Genomic DNA, 26939 nt, shown 5'->3' on the forward strand with positions numbered 1-26939 from the left:
TCTGGAACTTCAATACTAAATGGTGGAGGGAGATTAGAGCCATATGCTTCGGTGACATGGAGATGAACTTTAACTGAAGAAGTGCTAAAGCCTGTAGATGAGAGGAAGAAGAGATATTGAAGAAAGTCCCTTAGGCCATAAGAGAAGAAATCCAGCTGGCTGGTTCTACACCAAGTCAAGAACTTCTTCTACTTCAAACTGTTTCTAGTTTGCTTTCTAGTTTTTGTGTGTTTGTATTCTCTCTCTCTCTCTCATAGTGGACTAAGTAATGTCAATTATATACATAATTATGATTTTCCTGAATACTTATTACAATTGATATGTGTTCTAGATTCAAGATCTCTTGATTGTTCATTTTTGAAATCTTATAAGAGATAATTTTAAACAAAGGCTTTTCTAGCTGAAATCTGCATGTCCTCCACCTCCTTAAGAAGGAGTAAGGAGGAATTACTGCACATTCAACATCCATATTGTGAGGGCCAACACTGGCAGGCTCAGATGGCAGAGCCTGCCATCCTTCTGTGCAATCAGAGTCTGAGAGCTCCCCAATGGAATCAGAGACTAAATTAATAGATGGATGAGTTATGGATACCATACTTGACATGGCCAGCTGATGCTATGAGAATTAACCTCGCCTTGTCTTGAAAGATCTTCTGGACAATCCTAGCAGGTGAATTAGCAGCAATGCATAGAGTAGACTTACACTCCAGTCTAGTGCAAAGCAATCAAGAGCAGATCTGTAACTGCTCAGATGCATGTTGGAGAAACTTTTGACCTTTATGTTTCCTCTGAAGTGAACAGATCAATCATCAGCATTCCCCAGTGACTGAACAACTCGCCCACAATCCTTTGATCCAAGGACCACTCATGTGGTTGCAGCATTCTGTTGAGGCAGTCCACTAACAAATTCTAAATTCTTGGAAAGTAGTTTGCCTGGGCATGATAATGATAAGCCCACCAGATGTGGAGGGTTTCCTCGCAGAGGGCATGTAAGCCTATGCCTTCCTACTTGCAAACCAATCTTATCCCTATTCATTAGGGACATCCTGAAAACTGACTGGTTTGTCTCACTTGAGGACCAGAGTTTGAGACTTCTGATCTGAATAAATACTCTCTTGCTCAAGATTAGGTCAGAGAAAGTTGATCACAGATGACTCTCTACTGGGGATCACAACCCTTGGGTCTATGCAGACCTCCTGTGTTCGTCCCACTTCTTGGTGGTAGATAACATAAGACTTGTCAGAACAAGGGTCCATCAAGCCCAGTATCCTGTTTCCAACACTGGCCAATCCAGGTCACAAGTAACTGGCAGAATCCCAAGGGGTAGATAGATTCCAAGCCGCTTATCCCAAGAATAAGTAGTGGATATCTGCAACTCCACCTTAATAATGGTTTATGGACTTTTCCTCCAGGAACTTGTCCAAACCATGTTTAAATATAGCTACACTAATAGCTTTCACCACATCCTCTGGCAATGAATTCCAGAGTTTAAATATGCATTGAGTAAAAAAAATATTTTCTGTTATTAATTGAATGCATAGTGAGACCCACCTTTTGAACTTCTGAATTCAATCACCCTGAAGGGATGCTCTTCATCTCAGGGGTTACAGAGGTTGGATGGAATAATGGTTGATAGAGTTGATCCCACTGGCTTTGGAGGGCACACCCAGTATCTTTCAAAACCACTTTCTATGGCCGGATAGTGGTATGCGTCTATCACGTTTTAGCCAGACAACTTTAAATCTAACCAGCAACACTCAAAGATAGCTGATTAGATTTAAAGTTATTCAGCTAAAGCTAGCCAGATAACTTTATTTGGGAATATTAAGCAGAATATTTATCTTGCTGAATATTTAGGATAACTTATCTGGATAGACGTTTTTTAATATTGGCCTCTGAATTCTTTGAGATGGGACCAATTTGGACTTGGAGATGTTGACCAGGAAACCCAGAAAATGGAGGTGGTAGTTGTTTCAAGGGATTCCAGAACTCCTGTCAGAGATGAACCTGTCACCAACCAACCAGACTCCCTGCTGATGAAGCTATGCAGAAACTACTATAAGGTAGTTTGTGAACACTCTGTCCTTCACCACAAACCTTCCAATGGGCAGGGTGAATGAGAATGTGTGCACAAGTGTCTTTCAGATTCAGAGCACACATCCATCCCTAGGCTGAATGAATGGAAGAATCATCTGCAGGGAGTTCAACTTGAAACCAACCAACAATTTGTTCAGCATCCACGAATCCAAAATATGTCTCAATCCCCTGATTTCTGAGAATTAGAAAATACCAGGAATAGAACTACTAACCACAGCCTGGAAAGCAACAAATCTGATTGCCTTCTTTTGAAGAAATGACTTTCTTCAGCTGGACCTTGGCAGATTACAAGAAATCAAAGCTGGATTGAAATCCACTGGGTCATCACAGGGCCAGAATAATATAAGTTGCAACCCTACTTCACAATTTTCAGGGCCCACTAGTTCATGATGTGTTGCAACCGTCCCTTTCCAACGGCTTCACTCCGCCTACCTCTCTGTTTGCTCCTCCTCATGCTGCAGATGGATGTCTGGCTGCCGCGGAATCTGCCTGACATCCTCTCCGGTGTCCCCGGACCGGCTTGGGCACTGCCTCCCGCCATGCTCCACTTGTACCATAGGGCACGCGCACCACGCAGCCCTTCTTCTTATTTCAGACTTGGCGCGAATCTCTGGGGCGTTCCCCCGTGATGACATCATGCTGCCCAGATATTTAAAGCCTACAATGTTCGCTAGCCTTTGAGTTAGCATGGAGGTTTTCCTACAGGAAACCTACGGATGGGATTCGCTCTCCATACCCAGCTATTCTGCTTCTCCAATCTCTATTGGACTCTCTAACGCTATCGGGGTACCTGCTCCTCGGGGGCCTCACTTGCTTTCCAGGTCGCTATCAGGAAACCGGTACTTGCTCCTCGAGGGCCCATGTTCTCTGACTCGCTGCCTACAATCTTCAACATCAGTGAGTACTACCATCTTCACCTCAGTGCTGTTCCCTGGAACCAGGCACTCGCTCGAGGGCCTGCCTCCGTTCCAGCCCCAGTGCCATCTCCGTGGAACCACTGCATGAGTACATCATCTGCAAGTCTCCCAGCTCTCAGGGTTCAGATACTCACTCCTTGAGGGTCTGCTCTCCCTACCCTGGGGATCTCCATACTGGGGTCTTGTATATTCTCCACTGTACTCATTTTCTCAGTTCTTTCCACTACAGTACTGCTACCAGAGGAGTCGCTGTTCCAGCACCTGAGGGATACCAGCCCTGCCAGGCTATTCCAGATGCTCATTACTGCCATCCCTGGTGGCTTCCTTACACAGTCTAATAAAAGATCAAACTCTGTGTTTGTGTATCCTGAGCTAAGCCTGACCTGTGGCTCCTCACGGGACTTCCCCCTGTGGGCGTAGTCAGCTGCCACAGTGTCCAAGGGTCCACCCAAACCTCACAGTTTATAACATGATGATACAGATCCATTCTAGAACTAAGATCTGGGTCCCTCTCCCCCTCCTCAAGAATGTCAAAAACTATTCCCGGGCTTAGATGCAACTGCTACTAGGCCTTTGGGTGACGCCTTTCCCTCTGCTGACCTCTAGCAGGCAGTCACTGCTGAAGGAGCATGATAGCATTGAAAAGTGTGGAAGGGGCACATTTGAAAGAACTTGAAGGGCCTGCTGGTTCCCTGCTACCCCGGGTAACAACTGTAAGGTGGATTGATGCTCCTTAATCAGAGCCACCGTCTCCTTTACCTTGTCGCCAAACAAGTTGTCCCTCTACCGGGTATATCTGCCAGATGGTTATGCACCTCTTCCTGAAAGCCATTTGTTCACAACTATGCAAGTCTTTGAGCACCTATTGAAGCAGTTGAAGTCTTGAATCCAGTGTCAAATGCTTCTTATTCTGAGCTGATCAAATGCTTCTCACATTTGTTTTGTCTTCCACTGCTCGATTGAAGTCCACTTTCCTAGGTCTGATGATTCTGAAAAAGGTTTAAATTTTTGTATGCACGTGTGCAAATACTGCACCATGTACAGCTGATGAACTGCAATTTGAGTGCTAAATATGGATCATGTAAAACATTTTTTGCAAACACATACAGTGCCTTTGGATCTTTCCCAAAAAGCATATTAGAGTGATCATGAGAGCTTTGCGTGCTTTAATGCCAGCTCTGTGGTACAATGGCTGAATACCCCTTTTAGATTAGGTCAACTTTCTGGGCCACCAAAAGGCATGTTGTCAGTGTATCCCACATCCTCATTTGCAGGTCCTTGAGAAGTCTATACATCACAATGGCACAAATGTTGCTGGTGGTTGAAGAAAATGAAGCTGCCCAAAAACAACTGCTCTTGGGCTTTTCTCCTTCCTGACACTAGTGGACAGTGTCTTCACTAGCTTATCAAAATAATATGAGCAGCAGAGATGATCTGGAGGAGAGATATGCTGAGGCATGTCTGGTAAAGGATCTGAAGAAACCCCATGGAATCTTCTTCCTCTTTCCCCTACACTGGAGCATGATGAGCCATGACCCCGCTGATGAAGATGACACACGAGGAGGGGGACCTCCACTTGTATGAGAGGGAAACATCTGACAGGAACTTAAAATGAACTGACCCCACTTCTTCCCTTTCCGATCCATGAAGGAACTCCCCTGAAGGAGATGAATCTACCACTTCAAAGAGGGAACTTTCTCTCACCAGCGGAAGCCCCTGGGGCACAACATGAGTTTCTGGGGCATTTTGAGAAGCCCCACTATGTGGGAAGATGTCCTTCAACTTGGACAGAAGAGGCTCAAATTCCCCTCGTTGGTCTTTAGGACTTAAGAAGTCATTCTTCCCCAGATTGGCTTATCTTCATTAAGGGCTGCTGAGGCTGCTGGCGCTGAGTGAGAACTTAAGGCCACATTTGTAACAGAGAGACCCCAAAACATTCAAGAGAAGCCTAAAGACATGGCTTTTTAAACAAGCCTTTTATAAAGAGACCGGAGAATAGACAATACACTGGAATAAACAGAAGAGCACCGGCACACAGCACTATTCTCATAAATGTGCATTACAATATTTTAACAAATTGAGTACACAATAAATGTAATAATATAACACAGTAAATGTGATTTTTTTTAACCTGTAAAAGTACCTTATAGGTATACCTGGTCAGAACCTACATCACTAAACATTTGTAAGTATTTTTATGATTTAATGTAACTGAAACTTAATGGCACTTGTTAGAATGTACTATAGTACGCTAACTCCAAACTTACTTATGTGCCTACATGTAAACCGTTGCGATGGTATATAACTTAGCGACGGTAAGAAAAGACTTTAAATAAATAAATAACCATAGAATCATCTGGCTCAGATGTGCTCCATGCCATTTGTAGGCAACACATCTTACTGACTGGCATAAGCTTGCTGCATAAGCACAGGTCTCTTGTGCTTATGCAGCAAGGTGCTCTGCTCAGACAAGAAAGCAGCCTTAGGAGGCCATGCCAAAATATTCTGTGCCAGTAAAATGGATGGCATGTTAGCCTGCATTGGATTCAGATAGAACAGATGGCTTGGCTCCATGAGGATCTTCTGCACCATCATAAATGACAGCATTTGCACCAAGGAGTTGCCCTCATGCCTTGGAGCTGAGGATGGTTCCTCTCCAGTGGAGCCCTGCGCTGACAGCACTGGCTTTTTCGGTGCCAAGGTAGACTGTGCCAGAAGGGATCACTTGCACTTCTTTGGCACCTTGGCCAGCAATTTAACTGCACCAAGTTCAACCCGTGACCTATGATGGATCCAGGAACTGATGCCACAGGGACAGCCTTCCAAGACTTGTGGGAAAGAGGGGAGGAAGAATCCAGTCTCTTCTTCCTGAATCAAGATTCCATCAACGACTCATGGAGCGGTTCTACTGCTTTACCTCACACTGCAGCTTCGGGCTTTTGCCCAATGGCGCATTCTGCAGGGCCTCCATTTTCCAAGTGTGGTAGTGTTGCACATTTGTGGACATCTTACCATAACAGTGGCAGTTGAATGTATCATGCTTCAGGCCCGGGCAATAACAGCAAACTGAGAATGTATCTTTGATGGACATCCGGCACTCACAAATGCAGACCTTAAAACTGCTGACTGTGATCTTCTTGGTCTTAGTCATTTCCATACTTTTATTCTATTTTTTTTCTGTAGAACTGAATAGTTCTGTTTAGGGGCTGCTGAGGAAGCAGCAAAAACAAAAATGATGCAATGAGGCAGAATGAAGCCAAGAATAAGCTCCAACGAATCTTAAAAAAAAAAAAAAAAAAAAAAGAAAGAAAGGGGGAGAGAGACTGAGAACACATCCGTGTGATAACTCAAATGAAGAAAGACTGAGGAGCTTGTCTAGGTAGCGCTCATACATGTGGAATTCCCATGCATGCTCAGTAAAATTTTTACCGAGTTCTGAGAGCTGAGTCCAAGTTGGTGTCATTAGATAACGTTACATCACCCCCTGAATAATGGCTGATTCATGCCCATCTTTGAAATTGCCCTCATCCATTCTGTCCCACCTGAGTGAGCTGGAAATTCAGGCACAATAATAAATCAGTTCCTTGGGGCACACATATTCATAATAGTAATTTATTTATTTATTTAACACTTTTATATACCGAATTTCGTGTAGACATCACATCGGTTTACAAAGAACGGATAGAGAGGAGGAAATGGAAAAGATCAGTGTAGAAAGTTACATTATAACAAATAACTGTTTGAATTGATATTTATTTGTTTGTTTTTCTATACCAGTGTTCGATCTGGAATATCACATCAGTTTACAGTGCAACTAGGATTCTAAGAAGATGAATGCTTATTTTACATTGCAACTTCATAATATTTTTTACATTATATTTCAAATGAAAATGGGGGCAACAATATATCCTGCAAGATGTCTTACATTCTATCAACATAGTATATGGTAACTTAAATATTCCTTACATTATATGATACATTACATGATATTCAAAATAGAACTGGAAGAAATGTGACTAAGTAATAACAATAACCCGAAATGAAGTCACATATATCACGCAATTCATTGAATAAGGTATACCCTCATTCGTGGGCCAATGTACACTTCCGCTTAACAGCGTTTTTAACTTTTATGCACTGATGCCAATGTGGCTGCCCATTCAAATTTCAATCACAGGGTAACCTTTTTTTTCAACGCGTGATTAACACTGCCGCTTATTTTTTAAGGCAAAAACTTTATAATGCCGTTGTTTCTCAATCTCAAATTTAATGCAATTTTTTTCAAGAGATTTTTTTGAAAAGTTATCAATAACCTCCAACTTGAAATTATATTCTTGGAAATAGGTATTCCACAGAATGGGCAGCCACATTGGCATCAGTGCATAAAAGTTAAAAACGTTGTTAAGCGGAAGTGTACATTGACATTATATGATATGGCAACGAGTGGAGATGAAAGGATAGTGGAGGAAGGATAGGCAAAGAGGGGGTGAAGCAGTAGAAACAAAGTAACTGGAGTAAAAATACTAGAATTAACTCAATGCTTTTGGTTAAAGCATTGCAAGAATATCCATTGTCAAATTCTGTTACACAGGAACCAGCCACGCACTCCAGTCAAAACAAAAAATATTTATTAAAAAAACAAACTGCATGCCCATTTTTTACGACATCAGTCCATCTTTGAATCTTTATCCTGATACTTTGTTTGGTCTGGTTTGCCTGAATAGTTTAAGGAATTTAAGAGGGCACAAATTTCTCAAGAGGCAACAAGCTAGGCTGATTTAATGACAGCTTGTTGCTGCATGAGAAAAGAATAAAACATGGAAAAAGGAAATGTTACACTACCAAATGAAAAAGAGTCAGAAGTTTCCAGGTCCTCTTAGAGCAGGCAGAATACTCTTTAAAGACAAGCCTCATTCTGTGACAGTGGATGGAAGAATGAGTTTTAATAGTAATAATTGTATTTTTGAGCTCCTGGAGATAGTTAATTAAATACACATTTTTCATGTAATGACATCTCTGGAACATTTCAGCTTACAATTTTCAAATAGCTTAGTCTGTTTGTGAAATAAAGAGTTCTAGAAATAATCCTTAAAGCTGCATTATTCCAATAAAGGGAAATTATGATCTAGTCATATTTTATACCTTTTTATGACTGATAGTTCATTTGTTATTCACATTTAAAGACTCCAACAGAGCTACCATCACAATTAAATGAGCAAAGCAGGAACAAATGGAGGCATTGCTGACATATCTGTTCAAATTTGCTTCCAAGCTCTTGCCAGTCGAAGGCTACCTATGATCATTAGCGCATTGTTCAAAGAGCTATACAGAGCTTAAAAAGAGATACATATAATTAAAGAATTCATGGCATTTCTAAACCTAGGTTGGGTTGTTTTTCAGATTGTATAACTTGTGTTGCAATTTAGCCAAGACTCCAGAATTAACAAGTCTTTATTCCTCTGAAAAGTCCTACAGCTTTTTCCCCACAATGTGTGTGCAAACACTCAACCACTAAGAGTCTATTCGGATTGGTGCCTCCCGATAAGGTCTTAGGCTCACTCCCAGTGACACTGGGGCATGTTTTAAATGTCTCATCCTAATGATAGCAATCAAGAGTACAATAATCCCTATCATCATGTTGAAGCATTGTTTCAGTAAACAATGAGAGGGAAATCATGACCATCAACATCATTTCCTATTGTTCAGCACCCAATGTAGCTTGGAGGCAGTCCACTCAAGTGCTGGCCAACCTCTGCTGACACTGAGATTTTAAGGAATCGGGGTACAAGTTAGTACAACCCGAAGGCATATTAAATACTTTCCTGAATGTTAAAAATCAATAAATAAAAAAACTATAGGAAAAAAATATACCTGTTTTCCATAAACTCATTTTTTTGATTCTGCAATAAGGTAGTAGAAGGTAAGTAACTTGTGGCAGAACTTGTCCCATATCCATTGCAGAAGCTAAAATAAATTGATAAGTTAATAATTAAATCAATGAATTTTCATACCTCTCTCTAATCTGTAATTCCTAGTATCCACATTATTGGCTTTCACCTAAGAACAGAAAACTGAAAGCCATGCAACAATCCATCATGGGTTATAAATCCTTTGGACACAATGGTAGCTTGTGTTACTCCTGGGGGAATTCTGCATTGTACAGTTGCACATAATTTGTTTAGAATTGTCCAGCTGTGCAGAATTCTGCATATGCCCTACAGAATTAGGCACAGGGACCACAAAGCAGCAGCAGCAGCAATTTTATTTATTTTATTTAACACTTTTTTATACCGACCTTCATAGTAATAACCATATCGGATCGGTTTACATTGAACAAGGGTATAAACTGAAGCGACAACTAAAGTAATTAAACAATTGAGATGAAAAAGGCAAAGTTACATTCAACAAGGAGTAAGAACTTGGAAGCTTAAACAGCTGGAAAGAAGGTAAGGCAGGTAGTAATTATAAAATAATACAATAGAGAATACGGGTTAAAGCTTAATGTGCTTTAACCTAGAAGTGCCAGAGTCCAATGGTAGTGTATGCTTGTGAAGGCCAGAAGGAAGGAAGGAATAGTGTTGGTGTCAACTGGAAACCAGAGAGGAGCAATGGAGGGCTGGCTTAAGTGGACCAGAAGAGAGTTGGGAGAGTTGACATTGGCTCATGCAGGTCAGAAGAGATGAGACTGCAGTATCTGCCTTGGCATATGTGACCCAAAGGAGGGAGTAGTGGGAGTACAGTGGAGCCTGAACGAGTGAAGTAGACAGTGATCTTGGGGGAAGAGAACTGGGGGTCTTGCTAAAGAGAGGCTGATAGAGAGAACGCTGGGGGAGATGGGTCTTACTGGAGTGAGGGGAGAGAAGTAGAGGAGAGGAAGATCTCTGTCTGCCTCCCCCCCCCCCCAACTCAGGAGTCATGCCTGGGTGGAGAGGCAGACGGAGTGACAGGGGGTCTTGTTGGGGTAAGGGGAGAGAACTTGGGGGGGGTATAGAGAATTGGGGAAGGATTTAAACCTTGTGGGTGTGGGGAAGAGAGAAAATGAGGGGAAGGGAGTTGAGCCTGATGGGGAAGAGAGAAATCTGATGGGGGGGCGGGGAAGGGATGGGAGAGGGGTCAGCCCTGGGGGAAAAGGAGGTAGCAAGTAAAATAGGGGATTGATCCAAGGGGAAGGAGAGATCAAGCATGGGGAAGGAGTTCAAGTCATATGGGGAGACAGCTGGGAAGGGTCATTGAGCCAGGTGGAGAGGCCAGCCTTATGATGGGAAAAATCCTGTATCTTTGAAAAATAACTTTTCTATATTGCACATTACTAATTAAAGAAAATTATTGCACATTACTAATTAAAGAAAATTATTATATTATTTTTATCTGAACAAATCTTGAGAGCCCATTCTCTGCCTGCTGATATTGCATTGGCTTGAGTATGTGCTATCTGCAAAGCCCTGTCCCAGGGCTTTGCACACACAGGCTCTCACCCTCATAGGGTGAGAGCCTGTGCCCACATGTACCACGACAGCCGGCTCCTCCCCAGCACTGTCTATAATCCTATCTAGGTGACACATGAGGTCTGCCACCTTCGCACCAGGCAGGCAAGTTACTAGGCGGTCCTCACATCCACCAGCCACCTTATCTACATTTCTAATAATCGAATCACCAACTATGATGGCCGGCCTAACCCTTCCCTCCTGGGCAGTAGCCCTGGGAGACTTGTCCTCAGTGCAAGAGGACAATACATCACCAGGAGAGCAGGTCCTTGCTACAGGATCACTTCCTGCTACACCAGGATGATGTTCTCCTACTGGGAGACCTTTCTGATCCAAGGCAGCAACTAGGGCTGCCAGCCTGGATTTGGGACTTGGCTACTATGTCCCTGAAGGTCTCAACAATGTAGCTCTCTGTCTGCCTCAGCTCCTCCAAGTCTGTTACTCTAGCCTCCAGAGATCGGACTCGTTCCCTGAGAGCCAGGAGCTCTTTGCACTGAGTACACATATACAATCTCTCACCAGCGGGTAAAAAAATCATACATGTGACACTCAATGCAAAAGACTGGAAAGCCCCCCTCTTGCTGCTGGACTGCTGCCTTCATCTTGGTTTTATTGAGTTCCTAGTTAAGTTTAGGATATTAAGGGAGTTGGGATGAGAGTACTTTAAATTTACAGGTGAATTTACTAATTAATCAGCTAGTGTCCTACAAGGGGATGATTAAACTTTCAATAAGGGCTGGAACAATAGTATGATTTAGATAAGACCCTGATTGATTTTTAATGAGAAAGTGTCTCGAGCCTAAAAATCAAGGGTTGAGTGGGTAGGAAAGACAGACACTAGAATTAACTATCTCTGGCTTGCTTAGTCCCTAGATCAGGGGAGCATGTCAGTGCAGGTCTGATTGTCGTGGTAGTAGAGAACCCCAAAAGTGGCAGGAAGAATCATCCTAAGCTGCCTCTGCTCCCATTGCTGGGATGTGCAGATTAGTAAAAAAAGACTTTGTTACAGGAAAACACTGGAACTGTCAGAATTATTCTCCTGGCAGGCCGCTACTGCAGAAGTGAATTTGGAGATGTGTGCTGAGGAATGGAGGGCATTTTTTATCTGCAGACCAAAAACCGCCATTTGTTTTTGTAAACAAAGTCTTATCATCTGACAAATACAGTAACTATTAGGGATGTGAATCGTTTTTTGACGATTTAAAATATCGTCCGATATATTTTAAATCGTCAAAAATCGTTAGGGCCACGATACAATACCAATTCCCCCGATTTATCGTCAAAAAATCGTAAATCGGGGGAAGGGGGAGGGCAGGAAAACCGGCACACTAAAACACCCTAAAACCCACCCCCGACCCTTTAAATTAAATCCCCCACCCTCCCGAACCCCCCCCCCAAATGCCTTAAATTACCTGGGGGTCCAGCGGCGGTCCGGAACGGCCTCCTGCAATTGAATCGTGTTGTCTTCAGCCGGCGCCATTCTGCGCCGCCATTTTGCAAAATGGCAGCGCAAAATGGCGGCGGCCATAGACCAACACGATTCGACTGCAGGAGGTCGTTCCGGACCCCCGCTGGACTTTTGGCAAGTCTTGTGGGTGTCAGGAGGCCCCCCCAAGCTGGCCAAAAGTCCCTGGGGGTCCAGCGGGGGTCCGGGAGCGATTTCCTGCCGCGAATCGTTTTCCGTACGGAAAATGGCGCCGGCAGGAGATCGACTGCAGGAGGTTGTTCAGCGGGGGGTCGTTCAGCCGGTCCGGAACCCCCGCTGAATAACCTCCTGCAGTCGATCTCCTGCCGGCGCCATTTTCCGTACGGAAAACGATTCGCGGCAGGAAATCGCTCCCGGACCCCCGCTGGACCCCCAGGGACTTTTGGCCAGCTTGGGGGGGCCTCCTGACCCCCACAAGACTTGCCAAAAGTCCAGCGGGGGTCCGGAACAACCTCCTGCAGTCGAATCGTGTTGGTCTATGGCCGCCGCCATTTTGCACCGCCATTTTGCAAAATGGCGGCGCAGAATGGCGCCGGCTGAAGACAACACGATTCAATTGCAGGAGGCCGTTCCTGACTCCCGCTGGACCCCCAGGTAATTTAAGGCATTTGGGGGGGTTCGGGAGGGTGGGGGATTTAATTTAAAGGGTCGTGGGTGGGTTTTAGGATGTTTTAGTGTGCCGGTTTTCCTGCCCTTCCCCTTCCCCCGATTTAGCTACGGACCGCCGCTGGACCCCCAGGTAATTTAAGGCATTTGCGGGGGGGGGGGGTTCGGGAGGGTGGGGGATTTAATTTAAAGGGTCGGGGTGGGTTTTAGGGTGTTTTAGTGTGCCGGTTTTCCTGCCCTCCCCCTTCCCCGATTTAGCTACGGACCGCCGCTGGACCCCCAGGTAATTTAAGGCATTTGGGGGGGGTTCGGGAGGGTGGGGGATTTAATTTAAAGGGTCGGGGGTGGGTTTTAGGGGGTTTTAGTGTGCCGGTTCACGATTTTAACGATTTTTACGATACTCTAAACACCCAAACTGCGATACGATTCCCTCCCCCTCCCAGCCGAAATCGATCGTTAAGACGATCGAGGACACGATTCACATCTCTAGTAACTATATCATAAAGCCAAGTAAATTTGATCACCTCAGTCGTTGTTCCCATTTCTAGATCATTTATAAATATGCTAAAAAGCAGTGGTCCCAGAACAGATCCCTGGGACACTCCACTCTTCACCTTTGTCTTTTGAGAAAATTTACCATTTAGACCTACTCTCTGTTTCCTATCTTTTAACCAATTCCCAATCCACAATAGAATACTGCTCCCTATACCATGTTAAATGCTTTCTGGAAATCCTGATACACTATATAATCTCTGTAACTGGGTGATCTGTCAACAACAGGAGTAACTTTCCTTTATGAACATTTAAAAATTAAGTCATATCTGGGGATAATTATGTTTTGTTCTCAGGTTTCAAATTTCTAATCTCTTTAACCAGTATATCCATATCTATATCTATCAATAGATAGACAGATATACACAAACACATGTAGCAAAACCACGCACATACATAGATTTTATAGTGTTCTCAGCTTTTCACTGATCAGGGCTCTGATGATTGTCAATGCGGTAAATCCCAGGACCACTTGAACCTGATTGGTTCACTTTAACAAAAGTTATTATACCTCCAGTTGGATGGACAGACAGATGAATTGAACCACCACATAAGTGCTTTTCAGACATGTTGGAAAGTGATAGAAATGCACCACTGCAGGTCTGGTTATTAACATGTGAGCTGTTAGTGGATGACATTATTATTCATTTACAGTATTAAAAACTAATGCAGAAAGCAACCCTGCTCCCATGCATCAAATAACAGTTTATTACATTAGGACACTACAATAGTGCAACCAAGCTTTGTATCCTATTCATATAAGGGCAGATTTTAAAAGCCCTACGCGCAGGGGAGTTTTGCGAGCCGAGTCTATTTTGCTTAGGCCCGGCGATGTGCGCAAGCCCTGGGACGTGCGTATGTTCCAGGGCTTGAGAAATGGGGCGGTCCGGGGGCGGGGGCGTGGCTAGAGGCCTTCGTAGGGCCGCTAGGCCTGGGGATCGCGTGCCGGTATTCGGTGCGCGCAACCTTCACCTGCCCAAAGGCAGGCGCAACTTCTAAAATAAAGGTATGGGGGGGTTTAGGTAGGGCTGGGGGGCGGGTTAGGTAGGGGAAGGAAGGGGAAAGTGGGGGGGGGGGGGGGGCGGAAGGAAAGTTCCCTCCGAGGCCACTCCGATTTCGGAGCGGCCTCGGAGGGAACAGGGAAAGCTATTGAGGCTCCCCTAGGGCTCGGCACGCGCAAGGTGCACAAGTGTGCACCCCTTTGCGATCGCCGACCCTGGATTTTATAACCTGCGCGCGGCTGCGCGTGCATGTTATAAAATCGGGCATAGATTTGTGCGCGCTGGGTTGAACGCACAAATCTACGCCCGCGTGTAGGTACTAAAAATCTGGCCCATATTATTTCTCTTAGCCAGAGAAAGAAACTCTGTTCATACACACTAATATTACATAAAAATCTACCAGGGCACTGAGTAGAAGCTCAACTGCTTCACTTTGCTGTTTGCCCTAGTTCTGTTCCACTGAACATTTACCTGATTTCATGCGGTTTAGGGGCATCAGGAACAAGTCCTTTGCGTACGTGTAATACAGGCATTTTATTTATTTTGGAGCCCTGAATTCCTTCTAGACAGTTTGGCATCATAACACTCTCTCTGCAGTCTTTCTGTCCCAGGCTCGACATAAACGCTGTTTAAAAAAATAACCAACATTTAAAAAATGGTAAGGGGTTACTAGAACCGTCCTATTCACCAACATCAGGTTAAAACAGCAGAAGTTCTTGTGAGACATAAGGCCTTTGGGAAACCATTTGGCAGAAAGTGCATGTGCTACATATGCACATGTACTTTCTGAGATGTTTTGAAACAGTGACAACAAGCCTAAGGTACTCCAAACATGTTTACAAAAAAGATTGCAAGTAAACTGGTGCCTTCTGCCTTTGGTATCTACAACACTTCCAAAATTAACATCTGAAGTGGTAATCAAGAGAAACTTCTGATTTCTGCCAAGAATGATATGCTCAGAAAACCATACTGCACCTCAATGGGATTTTCTAGATATAGGTTTTTTTGTTTTGTTTTTTAGAAAAATGTAAAAAAAAAAAATTCTTTGTGACATTCTTTTTTTCTCTTTCCCCATCTTTGTCCTGCGTGGTGCAGAGGCAACTCCTCTGAAGAGCATCATCAGTGCTGCCAGTTGGATGGTAGGAACCATCACTGTCTTTCCTGCCTGCCTGCATGTACCACCTCTGTGGCATGCCTTGGCTTGACCGACTGTGTCAGATGAGCGGAATCAAATCTGGATTACTTGTGCTGTGGCATGGAGCTTTGCACCCTGAGGCACAAGATCAGACCATCACTGTCATCTAATTACTCAAGACACAACTTAAAACACCCTGAGCCAAAGATAAGAGACAATGTAATGAAATCCAAGGTTAGTAATGTGGGTGATAAGATTTTCCTAAACGAGACCAAGGTAATCAGAAAATGGATTTAAAAAAAAAAAAAAGATGAACAGGCTTACAAATTTTTCTTTCTTCACTGCCACTGTGATGTCCCAGCAGACTTTCACTGTCCAATCTTACCCTCTGGAACCAGCAGTGAATGGCCAATCTGAACATTCCAGTTTGTTATACATGATCTGAATCCTATGACACAATAGGTGTGAGCTAACCTAAGTTATTTACACGAGGTTAATGAGCACAGTAGCTCATCTGGTAATTGTTATTTATTAGTGCTTAAAGGCTCACCAATTCATATCCCAGTGCAGCTGGTTTAAAAAAATAACAGGAAGTTGAGTGTTATATAAGAGAGCGGAATGTGTGTGCAGCCGAGCACACTGTTTAACCCGCACAGTTGGACGCAGGTTGTATAGGCGCCACCTAATGTCCTTATGCAATAAGGGGATTAGCGCCTCCACAATGTGCGTCCAATGCGGGGTGAAACTAATAGTGCTCATCACATGCAAATGCATGTGAATGAGGCTATTAGTTATTCACTCCGAATGCAAAAAACAAGTGCGTCGAAGACGCACATTTTTGCGCTCAGAAATTATCGCCTGCCCGGAGCAGGCATTAATTGCTGAGCACTCCCAAATGTTGTACAGAAAAGCAGAAAAAACTGCAGTCCTTGACTGCGCATAAACATTGCTCTTCCTCCAGAGCTGGAGTTAATTTTCCGGCATAAAAAAATGTGTGTTGGGCGCCCAGTGTTTGGGCACGCTGTCCTGCATCATAAGAATCTAAAAACATGCCATGCTGGGTCAGACCAAGGGTCCATCAAGCCCAGCATCCTGTTTCCAACAGAGGCCAAACCAGGCCACAAGAACCTGGCAAGTACCCAAACACCAAGAAGATCCCATGCTACTGATGCCAGTAATAGCAGTGGCTTTTCCCGAAGTAAACTTGATTAATAGCAGTTAATGGACTTCTCCTCCAAACCTTTTTTGAACCCAGCTACACTAACTGCACTAACCACATCCTCTGGCAACAAATTCCAGAGCTTTATTGTGTGTTGAGTGAAATAGCTAATGTCTTCATTTATACAGGATTTAAATGCAATGGGTACTATATGATTTGCTTTTGTTAGGGTGCGCATCTTAAGACGCGCTAATCTCCTTGCTGCATCAGACACTATTACTGCGCACACAAAACGTGCGCTCAGCAAACGAGTAAACCCATGCACTCAGCTGGATGCATCTTATAGCATCGGCCTGCCTGAGTGTAACCAATGATAGCATGCTTTGTCTGATTTGTGTTTATTTGTGTTTTTAATTATGGAGGTCAATTATGTAACCCGCCCTGAATCTAGGAAAGTGCAGGACATAAAGTAAATAAATAAATATAAATGCTCCCTACTGGCTGATCTGGTCTGCACTAACATTTCCATTACATATAAATTACCTGCACTATTCTGGTCTGTTTTTGTTACACTCTGCTCCCTAATCCAGTCCTCCCCTCCTGTCATTTCCTCTCCTTTTATCTCCTGTCTCCTGCAGAGAACAGGAGGAGAGGGATGAGGCTAGAGAACACAGAGCAGAGCAGAGGAAAGTTATCTTCCGGATAATGGAGCTTTTACTATATTTCTTTTTGCTATTGCAATATAGTGGTCTGACTAAATCTCCCAAGAGTTAATGAACTTCTCTTTGTCACTGGCTGAACGTTAGGCACCCACTACATAAGTCAATACATTCACAACTAAACCCGTATATTAATGTGAAACTTTTACCTCTTTCTCCGCCAGCTGTTGGTAGCATGACATTCCTCCAGTTTCCATCAAAGGAAAACTGGCGAGGCGACAATTCTTCAGGAAGTTTACTGATTGGATATTTATGGCAAGGTGGCAGTTCGGACACTTTCTGTTCTCCTCTCGAAGCAAGTAATGATAATGAGCATCTGTTTGAAATATGGAAAATACAAATTTAAATGCAGAATGCCATCCTAAGTATGACAATGAGATCTTTACCAGTCCATCAAGGTTTATTTTTGTAGCTCTCAGGTTTGAAAGAACTGACTAGGTTGCTAAACAGCAGACTAGATTTCAGAATCCACTAATTAATACAATATACTCTAGACCAGCGATTCTCAACCAGTGTGTCGCCAAGCACCGGCAGGTGTGTCGCGGCTCCCAGCGTCCCATTGCCCCACTTGTGCTTCCCTTCTCCCCAGGGATGGGGCCGAAGAGCGGACAGACGCTGCGTGCCGCGGTGGCTGAAGAGTGGAGAGACCTTTGCGCCACCACCGGAGGCCAGGCTGGCGGGGCCGAAGAGCATAGAAACCCTGTGCATCGCCGGAGGCCAGGCCTGTGGGACCGAAGAGCGGAGAGACCCCGTGCTCCGCCGCTGGAGGCAAGGCCGGCAGCGGTTGAAGAGCAGAGAAACCTCGCGCACCGCCGGAGGCCAGGCTGGCGGCGGCTGGAGAGACGTTGCATGCCGCCAGAGGTCAGGCCAGCGGCAGTGGATAAACAGAAGCCAGGCTTATTGAGCCAAACAATGAGAAGAGGCCCCATGTGAGCTTGTGTGTGTGTATGAGTGGCAGCTTTGTGTGTCTGTGGTACAATGGGTGCGTGAGTGGAAGCTGTGTGTGTGTGTGTGTGTGTGTGTGTGTGTGTGTGTGGTAGAATGGGTGCCTGGGTGCGTGAGTGGCAGCTTTGTGTGTGTGTGTTAGAATGGGTGCCTGGATGCGTGAGTGGCAGCTTTGTGTGTGTGTGTTAGAATGGGTGCCTGGGTGCGTGAGTGGCAGCATTGTGTGTGTGTGTGTGGTAGAATGGGGGTGTGTGAGTGGCAGCTTTGTGTGTGTGTGGTAGAATGGGTGCCTGGGTGATGAGTGGCAGCTTTGTGGGTTGTGGTAGAATGGGAGCAAGAGCATTTGTGTGTGATTGAGAGCTTGTATGTAACAGAGTATGTGTGTGATTGAGAGAGAGACTGGTCAGAGGTGATGTGTTTCTGTGAGAGAGACAGACTGGTCAGGAAGATTACTGGTGTGTGTGAGAGAGAAACAGACTGGTCAGTAAGGTGACTGGTGTGTGTGTGAAGAAGACAGACTAGTTAGGGAGGTTACTGGTCTGTGTGAGACAAAGACTGTGTGTGAGTGACTGGTTGTGGGCCCTAAGGAAGAGGACTGTGAGGACAGAGCTTCAGCAGCCACTGCTGCTTCTGGTGAATGCTATTGGCCTGCAAGGGAAAGGTGGCTTTTTAAGTTTATTTTTCTTGATTGACTACCATTTTAATTATTGGGTATTATGTGATGTGTCTGCTGTTTTGAAATATTTTATTGATATTTGGACAATGTTTAATATTTTTATGAGTTTTTAATTGTTGGATGTTAATCTGTTCATCAGCTGTTTGTTTTGTTTTTTGGTTTGTTTTTTTTTTAACATTTATTAGTATAGTTTTACAATTATTTCTGAGTGGGTATCTATCTATAGCAGCTTGGCTTGCTCTGTTTTCCTAATAGGAGGTGTATTAGTGTTTAGGGCCTGGTTAAATATTTGTAGTGGTAAATTACTGTCTTTTCATAAGGAGGGGTATTGTGCCTGCCAGTAAAAGGAGTTTGTTTTGCTTTTACTGAGATGTCAATCAGAACCAGAATATTTTTTTTGTATGGTGAGTTGTACGGGTAATGCCCTAGTTCTGCTCTGCACCCATTGTTGGAGGTCTAGGGGGTTCCTGAGGATGCATAATGTATATTTACATTTTGCCCCGTGACAGTCACATATTCAGTGTGTCATACATGTGAGAACCATCTGTCAGGGGTGTCCCAGCCGAAGAAAGGTTGAGAACCACTGATCTAGACTACCATAAAACCTCATGGCATTGCATTTTGCTTTATGAAATTCTATACTCAGAACAAAGAAGCCCTGCACCCTCTTCTACTTTGTGAAGGCCATGGTCAGTTGAAATGTATCCTCACATATATTAATATAAAAACCAAAAAGGCTATTACAAAATATTTAATTTATTTATTTATTTAGATTTTTGTATTCCACTTTTTGGCACTTCAAAGCGGATTACATTCAGGTACTATAGGTATTTCCCTGTCCCCAGAGAGCTTACAATCTAACTTTATACCTAAGGCAATGGAGGGTAAAGTGACTCATATCCCTCTTCTTCCTAATCAACAGTTTGGTGTGAGTAGCAACTGCAACACTCAAACATAAAACATATATACAGTTTACATTAAAAAACATTCAAAACAGATATATAAATACAACATTAAGATTCTAAAATTCCAAATTGTTAATATTAAAACAGCTATCCGAAAGCAATTTTAAACAAAAACGCCTTCAGCTCTTTTCTACATTTCTTTAAATCATTTCCTGCCTTAATTCCCTTGGGAAGGAATTCCACAAAGAGGGTGCTACAAACAACATGGATCTACTCTGGATCATTTCTGACCTGTAATCGCTATTTGATGGAAGCTTTAAAAGTCCCGTTTCCTCTGAGCGCAACCTACATGTGGGTTCATATTTTTGTAATATTTGTGCAACTATACAGTGATGCTCAGAAAAGCAAGTTTGCATACCGTAAATGGTGTTTTCCGTAGAAAGCAGGATGAATTAACCATGCTGTCTTGGACTGCCCCCTGGTGGCCCGATGCGGGAACTTCTCTTAGGATGTTCAGAACTTTGCTTCCCGTGCGACGGACTGTCTCTCCTCAGTTGATTTAAAAGCACAGAAACAGAAGCATATAGTAAGGCAGGCAGAAGGATAGAGACTGTCCTGGGAGGTGGGTGGGGGACGCATGGCTAATTCATCCTGCTATCTATGGAAAACACCATTTACAGTAAGCAAACTTGCTTTTTTCCCCACAAATAAGCAGGCTGAATTAGCCATGCTGTCTGGGAATCCCCAGATAGGGAACAACGAAGCACAGGCAGTTGCCCGATCCGAAGTGTTCTACCTGACCTGAAATGAGTAGGATCATCTGTGCGACGTGTCTCTGTCAGATATGGACAGTCTTGAAAACAGTCTTAAGAATTAGTAGCATAACGTAGCATCTCCTGCTCCATGGAAGCGTCAGAGCTTACGTGCTGATGGAGGCAGTAATGAAATATGAAGGTATGCGGCGATGACCATGTAGCAGCTTTGCATATGTCCTGAATTGGCAGCTGCCGTAAGTGGGCAATCGAAGTAGTCATCACTCTCAACTGATGTGCCTTGACCTTTGATGCCAAACGCTCTGGTCTGGTAGAATAGCAGAAGTGGATGTATTGAGTCAACCAGTTGCCTAACAATCCTGGGGCATTCGGGTTAAAGGACAGAAAAAACTGTGAATGCCAGTTTAGTGCACTAGTTCTTTGCTTGAAGTAGGCTAACGCTCTTTTGCAATCCAACGTGTGAAGTAGGGTTTCTCGGCTGGATGCATGTGGCTTAGGAAAGAAAGTCGGCAATGTTACTGTTTGATTGAGATGAAAAGCCAACAGTACCTTCAGAAGAAAGGATGGATGGGTCTGCAGGGTGACTTTGTCATGGAAGAATTTCAGATAAGGTGAGTAATGAACTAGCGCTTGTAGCTCACCAACTCGCCTTGCCGATGTTATTGCTATCAGAAATAAACCTTCCACGTGAGACATTTTAATGAAGTTTACATCGGCTCAAAGGGTGGGAGCATTAGCTCTCCAGAACGACGTTCAAGTCTCAAGGTACACCTGGGTGTGAGACTGGAGGGTGAAGCCTCAGAGCACCTCTCATGAAACGGGATATGAGGGGGTGCGTGGACATGGAAGCTCCTTGAACCGCAGGGTGGTGTGCTGATATGGCGCTGAGGTGAATCCAAATGGATGACACTGCCTACCCTGAGATAAACAGTAAGTGTAGATATTTTAGAAATTGTTCCGGCGAGGAGTGAAAGGGGTTGAGCGACACAGAGTTGCACCAGTGATGGTATCCATGCCACTTAGCTGCATAGGTTTTCCTTGTGGATGGTCTTCTTGATGAAATAAGAATTTCCTGAATTTCCATTGGGATAGGGAGATGGCTCAATACTTCCCTTTCAATCTCCATGCTGTCAGATGAAGGGAATCCTGCAGGGGTACAGTAGCAACCCTCCTTCCTGTGTTAAAAGATCTATTTTGTTTGGAACAAGAAGCGGACGTTGAGGTAGGTGTACCAGGGCTGCCTGGGCCATGCTGGTGGTATAAGTATGCATACACAATAATAAGGGGTGGTTTTTGGATCTATTTTTTCAATTTTTACACGCCATAAATCAAAAACACATTCTTAAGATCAATGTTTTAGTTTGTAGGACCACTACCAAAGGATCTGTATAGCAATCAGACCCGGCATAGGAGAGGTCACTTTACTTTATTATTATTATTAATATCAAAATTTTTCAAAAACTCTTCAAAAGTTCTATTGCCAAGGGAAGATGTGCTCATAGATGCAAACACAGTCACAAAAGCTTTCGTCTCAAAAAAACCAATCATTGGCAACAAATTGCAGTACTATATACTAATATCCCTCAGGGTGAAGTATTTGATCTTTTGAAAAGTATATTTCAATCCCGTTCACGTCCACACAGGGTATCTACAGGTTTTCTGTTGCAGCTCCTCGAATTGGTACTTTACAAAAATTTTTTCAAATTTGATAATAAGTTTTACCTTCAAACTCAGGGAGTAGCAATGGGGGCCACAGTGGCCCCTGATATTGCTAATATTTATGTGGCACATTTTGAAGCAACCTGTCTATATACGTCTCAATGGTACAATAAAATTATCTTGTGGAAACGTTATATAGATGACGTATTATGCATTTGGTCTGCTTCTGAGGTGGAACTTACAGGATTTTTGGATTGGATAAATGGACAAAATTCCCATTTACAATTCACAGCACAGTACCATCAAATGAGAGCCTCTTTTCTGGATATTAATTTGATTCGAGATGGTAGCAGGATTGAGACCACATTATACAGAAAAGAAACAGACAAAAATCATTATCTTAGATACACCAGTTATCATCCTAAAAGACTGAAAGATGGTCTGCCTGTGTCTCAGTTTCTACGTTTACGAAGGATATGTACCAATGTTGAAGAATATCGCTATCAAGCTATGGATTTAAAAACTAGATTCACACATAAAGGATATCCGCGTTCTGTCATCAATAAAGCTTTTAAACGAGCATTGTATGCTAATAGAGATCTATTACTTCAATATAAACAACCCTTGAAGACTCAAGATGTGACATGTGTCTTGAAATTTTCTGCCCATTCTCATAATGTGGTTCAAATAATAAAATCCCACTGGCATGTTTTAACATTACATCGAGCTTTTGATGCCTTGCCCAAATTTGCGTTTTCTCGAGCCCAGAACATCAGAGACATGGTAGTAAAATCTGCCTTTGATTCTTCTCCACCGATTCCAAAGGGAGGAGGCCACCAAGCGTGTGGGAAATGTGATTTCTGTAGTCAAACGCTTACGGGCCAACAATGGACATCTCCTACTTCAAAAACCACCATCAAATTAACAGCTACGACCTCGTGTGAGTCTGAAGGGGTAATATATGTTTTACAATGTCCTTGTGACCCTTGTATATGTGGGTCGAACAAAAAGAAAAATAAGAACGAGGCTCATAGAACATCGCAGCTGCATTAAGACTTCTAAGATCACAGCCCCTGTGGTACAACACTGTATGACAGCCAAACATGATTTTACAGATCTTAAATGGTCTATCATTGAGCAACTACATTTGGGCACAAGAGGGGGTGATATACAACAGCGCCTCAATCAACGGGAACAGTATTGGATCTTTACTCTGCAGACAGTAGACCCAGGAGGATTGAACGAGAAAATCAATTGGTACACTCTAACCTAAATTTGGTGGTATAAAGGATATCAAATTTTTTATCTTATGGAATCTTATGGGGGATTCAAGATGAAGTTTGATCATGGAAAAGGTGAAAACAGATTATCTGACAGTGGTCCTGTACTTTGTCAGAAAAAATAATTTACACGATCTGATAGGAGACTCTAATCTGAAAGATTGCAATACGTATCGGACGTCTTTTAGAGGTGTTGTTATCAGTGTCATCAGATGGGATTAGATGATAGATTCAAGACATGTTTTCTTCATGGAGAAGTGGAAAGTGTAATTAAAGGACCAGACAGAGTATTTTGTTAATAAATATGATTTGAACTACCTGATAGTAGATATAACATGGAAGATCGCAACACGGAGCAGACGACCTGATAGAGGACTTTCCACTTACCCGTAACATTGATTGACATCTGAGTGACGTCATCTCCGTAGGAAATGTATATATACCCTGGCAGTTCGCCATTTTAAATTAAGCGGGTTCGAAGACGGACCGCCAATGAAGATTTGAGATTTAATAACGCCAGTTTTTGCCGTTTCGGGAACGAGTTCCAGCAACCGTATTTAAAGGATTATCAAGAATCAACCCCTGAAGCAGGACCCTGGGTGGTCCGAAACGTGATCACGTCGGGACTTCATCGTTGTTTCTTGGCTTAAAGCTATGTACTGCAATTTGTTGCCAATGATTGGTTTTTTTGAGACGAAAGCTTTTCTGACTGTGTTTGCATCTATGAGCACATCTTCCCGTGGCAATAGAACTTTTGAAGAGTTTTTGAAAAATTTTGATATTAATAATAATAAAGTAAAGTGACCTCTCCTATGCCGGGTCTGATTGCTATACAGATCCTTTGGTAGCGGTCCTACAAACTAAAACATTGATCTTAAGAATGTGTTTTTGATTTATGGCGTGTAAAAATTGAAAAAATAGATCCAAAAACCACCCCTTATTATTGTGTATGCGTACTCCCGGTTTTTGGAAGCTGGGCTTATTGTTGGTGGTATAAGTATGACATCCGACCTGTCTGCAATGCATTTCTGGATCACTTGAGCAATTAGTGGGACTGGTGGAAATGCATATTTATTTATTTTTATTTATTTATTAGCTCTTATATATAACATGTTGCCCATCCAATCGAACAGAAAAGCGTCCTGAGCTAGTCTGCGATCAGTGGGATATAGAGAACAAAGCTATGAAAGCTTTGTGTTGTATTCAGTGGCATTCCCCATGTTTGGAACAAGGAAGATGCTGTGTCTCGATGGAGTTCCCATTCATGGGGGTGAAAAATTCTGCTGAGCCGGTCGGCCTCTTTGTTTCTTTTTCCTGGAAGGTAGATCACCTGCAGCCGTATGGAATGGCCTAGCGCTCATTCTAATGTGATCACAGATTCCTTGTATAGTATCTTGGAACTGGAACCACCGTCCTTGTTTATGTAGAACATGGCCACTCGATTGTCCATGTATATCATGATGGTTTTGTGCTGAAAGATGTGCGAATGGCATATCGTATGGCATATAACTCCAGTAGGTTGATCTGAAATACTTTCTCGCTGGGGGACCAAAGGCCTTAAGTCTTGAAATGTGAGATATGCATACCCCACCTCTTTATGGAGGTATCCTTCATCAGCACCATCTGATGTGTCAGGACTTGGAAAGGCGCACCCAACTTCAAAACACCTGGCTTTAGCCACCAATTCACATCCAATAGCATTGGTGGAGTTAAGGTCAGTGGTGTTGACATGGGATAAATGTGTAGAGACCATCGGGATTTCAGACCCCACTGCAAGCGGTGCATGTGAAGACGTGTGTGAGGGACCATATACATTGATGCCGCCATGTGACTCAAGACAGTAAGAACTTTTCGAGCTGTGGGATGCTGACAGCACTTTAACGTTGAGGCCATATTCCGAAAGGTGCAAATTCTGTCCTCCATAAAAAAGGCTCTGCAAAGGCACATGTTTATGATTGCAGCTATGAACTGCAGGGGCCAAAGGAGCACTGAAAAGTGCTGTTTGGGGTTCACTGAAGTGACATTTAATCAAAGGAGAGAAATAAAGGTGAGAGAGAGAAGAACCTGCGGGAAACCTGCGGAAAAGTGAAAAACTGAGGATAGTCAGTCACATGGGAAGGTAGCGCGCAGGCATGAAGGAGCAAAGTTCTGAACATTCTAAGAGAAGTTTCTGCATTGGGCCGTCAAGGGGTGCTCCCAGGCAGCATGGCTAATTCAGCCTGCTTATCTGTGGGAAAATATAACATTTTGTGCAATAAAACCATTTTAAAATAAGAGCAACTTTTCACAGGGAGCCAATGCATCTCCTTCAGTACTGGGATTATACGATCCGGGACGTGCACGCGCACGTTTTAAAATCTACCCCAATATTTGCTTCTAAGCACCACAGATCAGCATTGCTGAAATTATATTTCTCCCACCATGCACTTTAAAGATGATAAATGCAATATATGTCAATCTGATCTAACAATAGTCATTCTCTAATCTTCCATATTCTTACCTAATTAGGACAAAATGTAGCTCAAGGAAGACACTATTAATTTGATCAAATAACCTTTTCATCATATATTCCATACTTTCTAATCTTTTTGGTTTGATGGTACCACTATAAAGGATTAATTAATTTCCTCATTGATTGCTTGATTTGAGGATATCTACCACAGATTTATAAATGCTTCTGACAAGGCTGCAATCTCACCCCCATATACCACAAATGTTTCCTTGTGGCTTAAATGCCTGCTGACTAGGATTTCTCTCTTTATTTTTTTTCTTCTCTCTCTTTTTATAGCTTCAAGGGCCAACTGCCTTCAAAGTAGGCTTCTATCTGATGGAGGACAAAGTGCCAGTTATGTCAGTTATTGGCTTGTTTGTGACATCCTCACCTTTTTCTTGAGATGTTTTCATTGTGTCTTTGGAGAATTTCTTTTGCTTCCTGTGGGAAGCTGAGAATCTAACATCTGCACACAATGTCCAGTATAGCAGAGCTGGCACATGAGGACTATCACCTCAATACCAATGACTTTGGCTTCAAAGAGAATACTGGTAGTAGTGTGATGAGTTTCCCACTTGATGCAAAAGATTTTCCAAAAGCATCACTGCTGATATTTTTTTTTAGCAGGCGTGTCATTAGCTATGGGCACAAAGGGTCCATGCTGCAAGACTGCTCACCAGTGCCCTGGATCTCAGTCTTGATTTGGGCCCAGTATCCCTGGCAACTTCATGTCCCTGATTCCAGGAGATCAGAGGCAGACAATTTTATTTCGAAGCATTTTTATACTGAAGGCCTTAACGACTTACAAAAAACATGCACATCTACATGCATAAATCATAGCAGCCAGAAACTGAACTTAATTTATCAAAAGTGCTTAAAGATAAAGCAACCTTTATATGGCTCTCTAAAAGGTATTCATTGCCCACTTCATTTAAATCCCTGTATATGTACTTCACTGTCAATTTGTGGGCCTCATGTAAGACAAGTTTAGTTGGAGTTAGGGAGTATTTTTATAGGTCACCATTGTGTTTATTAGGGAATTTAGCCTACGGAT

The 26939-nt window shown here is 43.2% G+C and overlaps 1 protein-coding gene across 2 annotated transcripts in view; it reads right to left on the reverse strand.

Moving 5' to 3' along the window:
* Nucleotides 1-26939, reverse strand: part of C2H8orf89 (chromosome 2 C8orf89 homolog) — a 115166-nt gene that overhangs the window by 14566 nt on the left and 73661 nt on the right. The window contains exons 3-5 of one of the 2 annotated variants that reach the window (XM_029591473.1): nt 17306-17472; nt 14615-14768; nt 8886-8978 (exon numbers count right to left, since the gene is read on the reverse strand). In XM_029591473.1, the coding sequence (XP_029447333.1) occupies nt 8886-8978; nt 14615-14768; nt 17306-17472 (414 nt within the window). The remainder of the gene's footprint in view (nt 1-8885; nt 8979-14614; nt 14769-17305; nt 17473-26939) is intronic. The other variant, XM_029591474.1, reaches the window with a different exon arrangement.

This window comes from Rhinatrema bivittatum, chromosome 2 (genome assembly GCF_901001135.1).
Source record: "Rhinatrema bivittatum chromosome 2, aRhiBiv1.1, whole genome shotgun sequence".
Taxonomy (NCBI): domain Eukaryota; kingdom Metazoa; phylum Chordata; class Amphibia; order Gymnophiona; family Rhinatrematidae; genus Rhinatrema; species Rhinatrema bivittatum.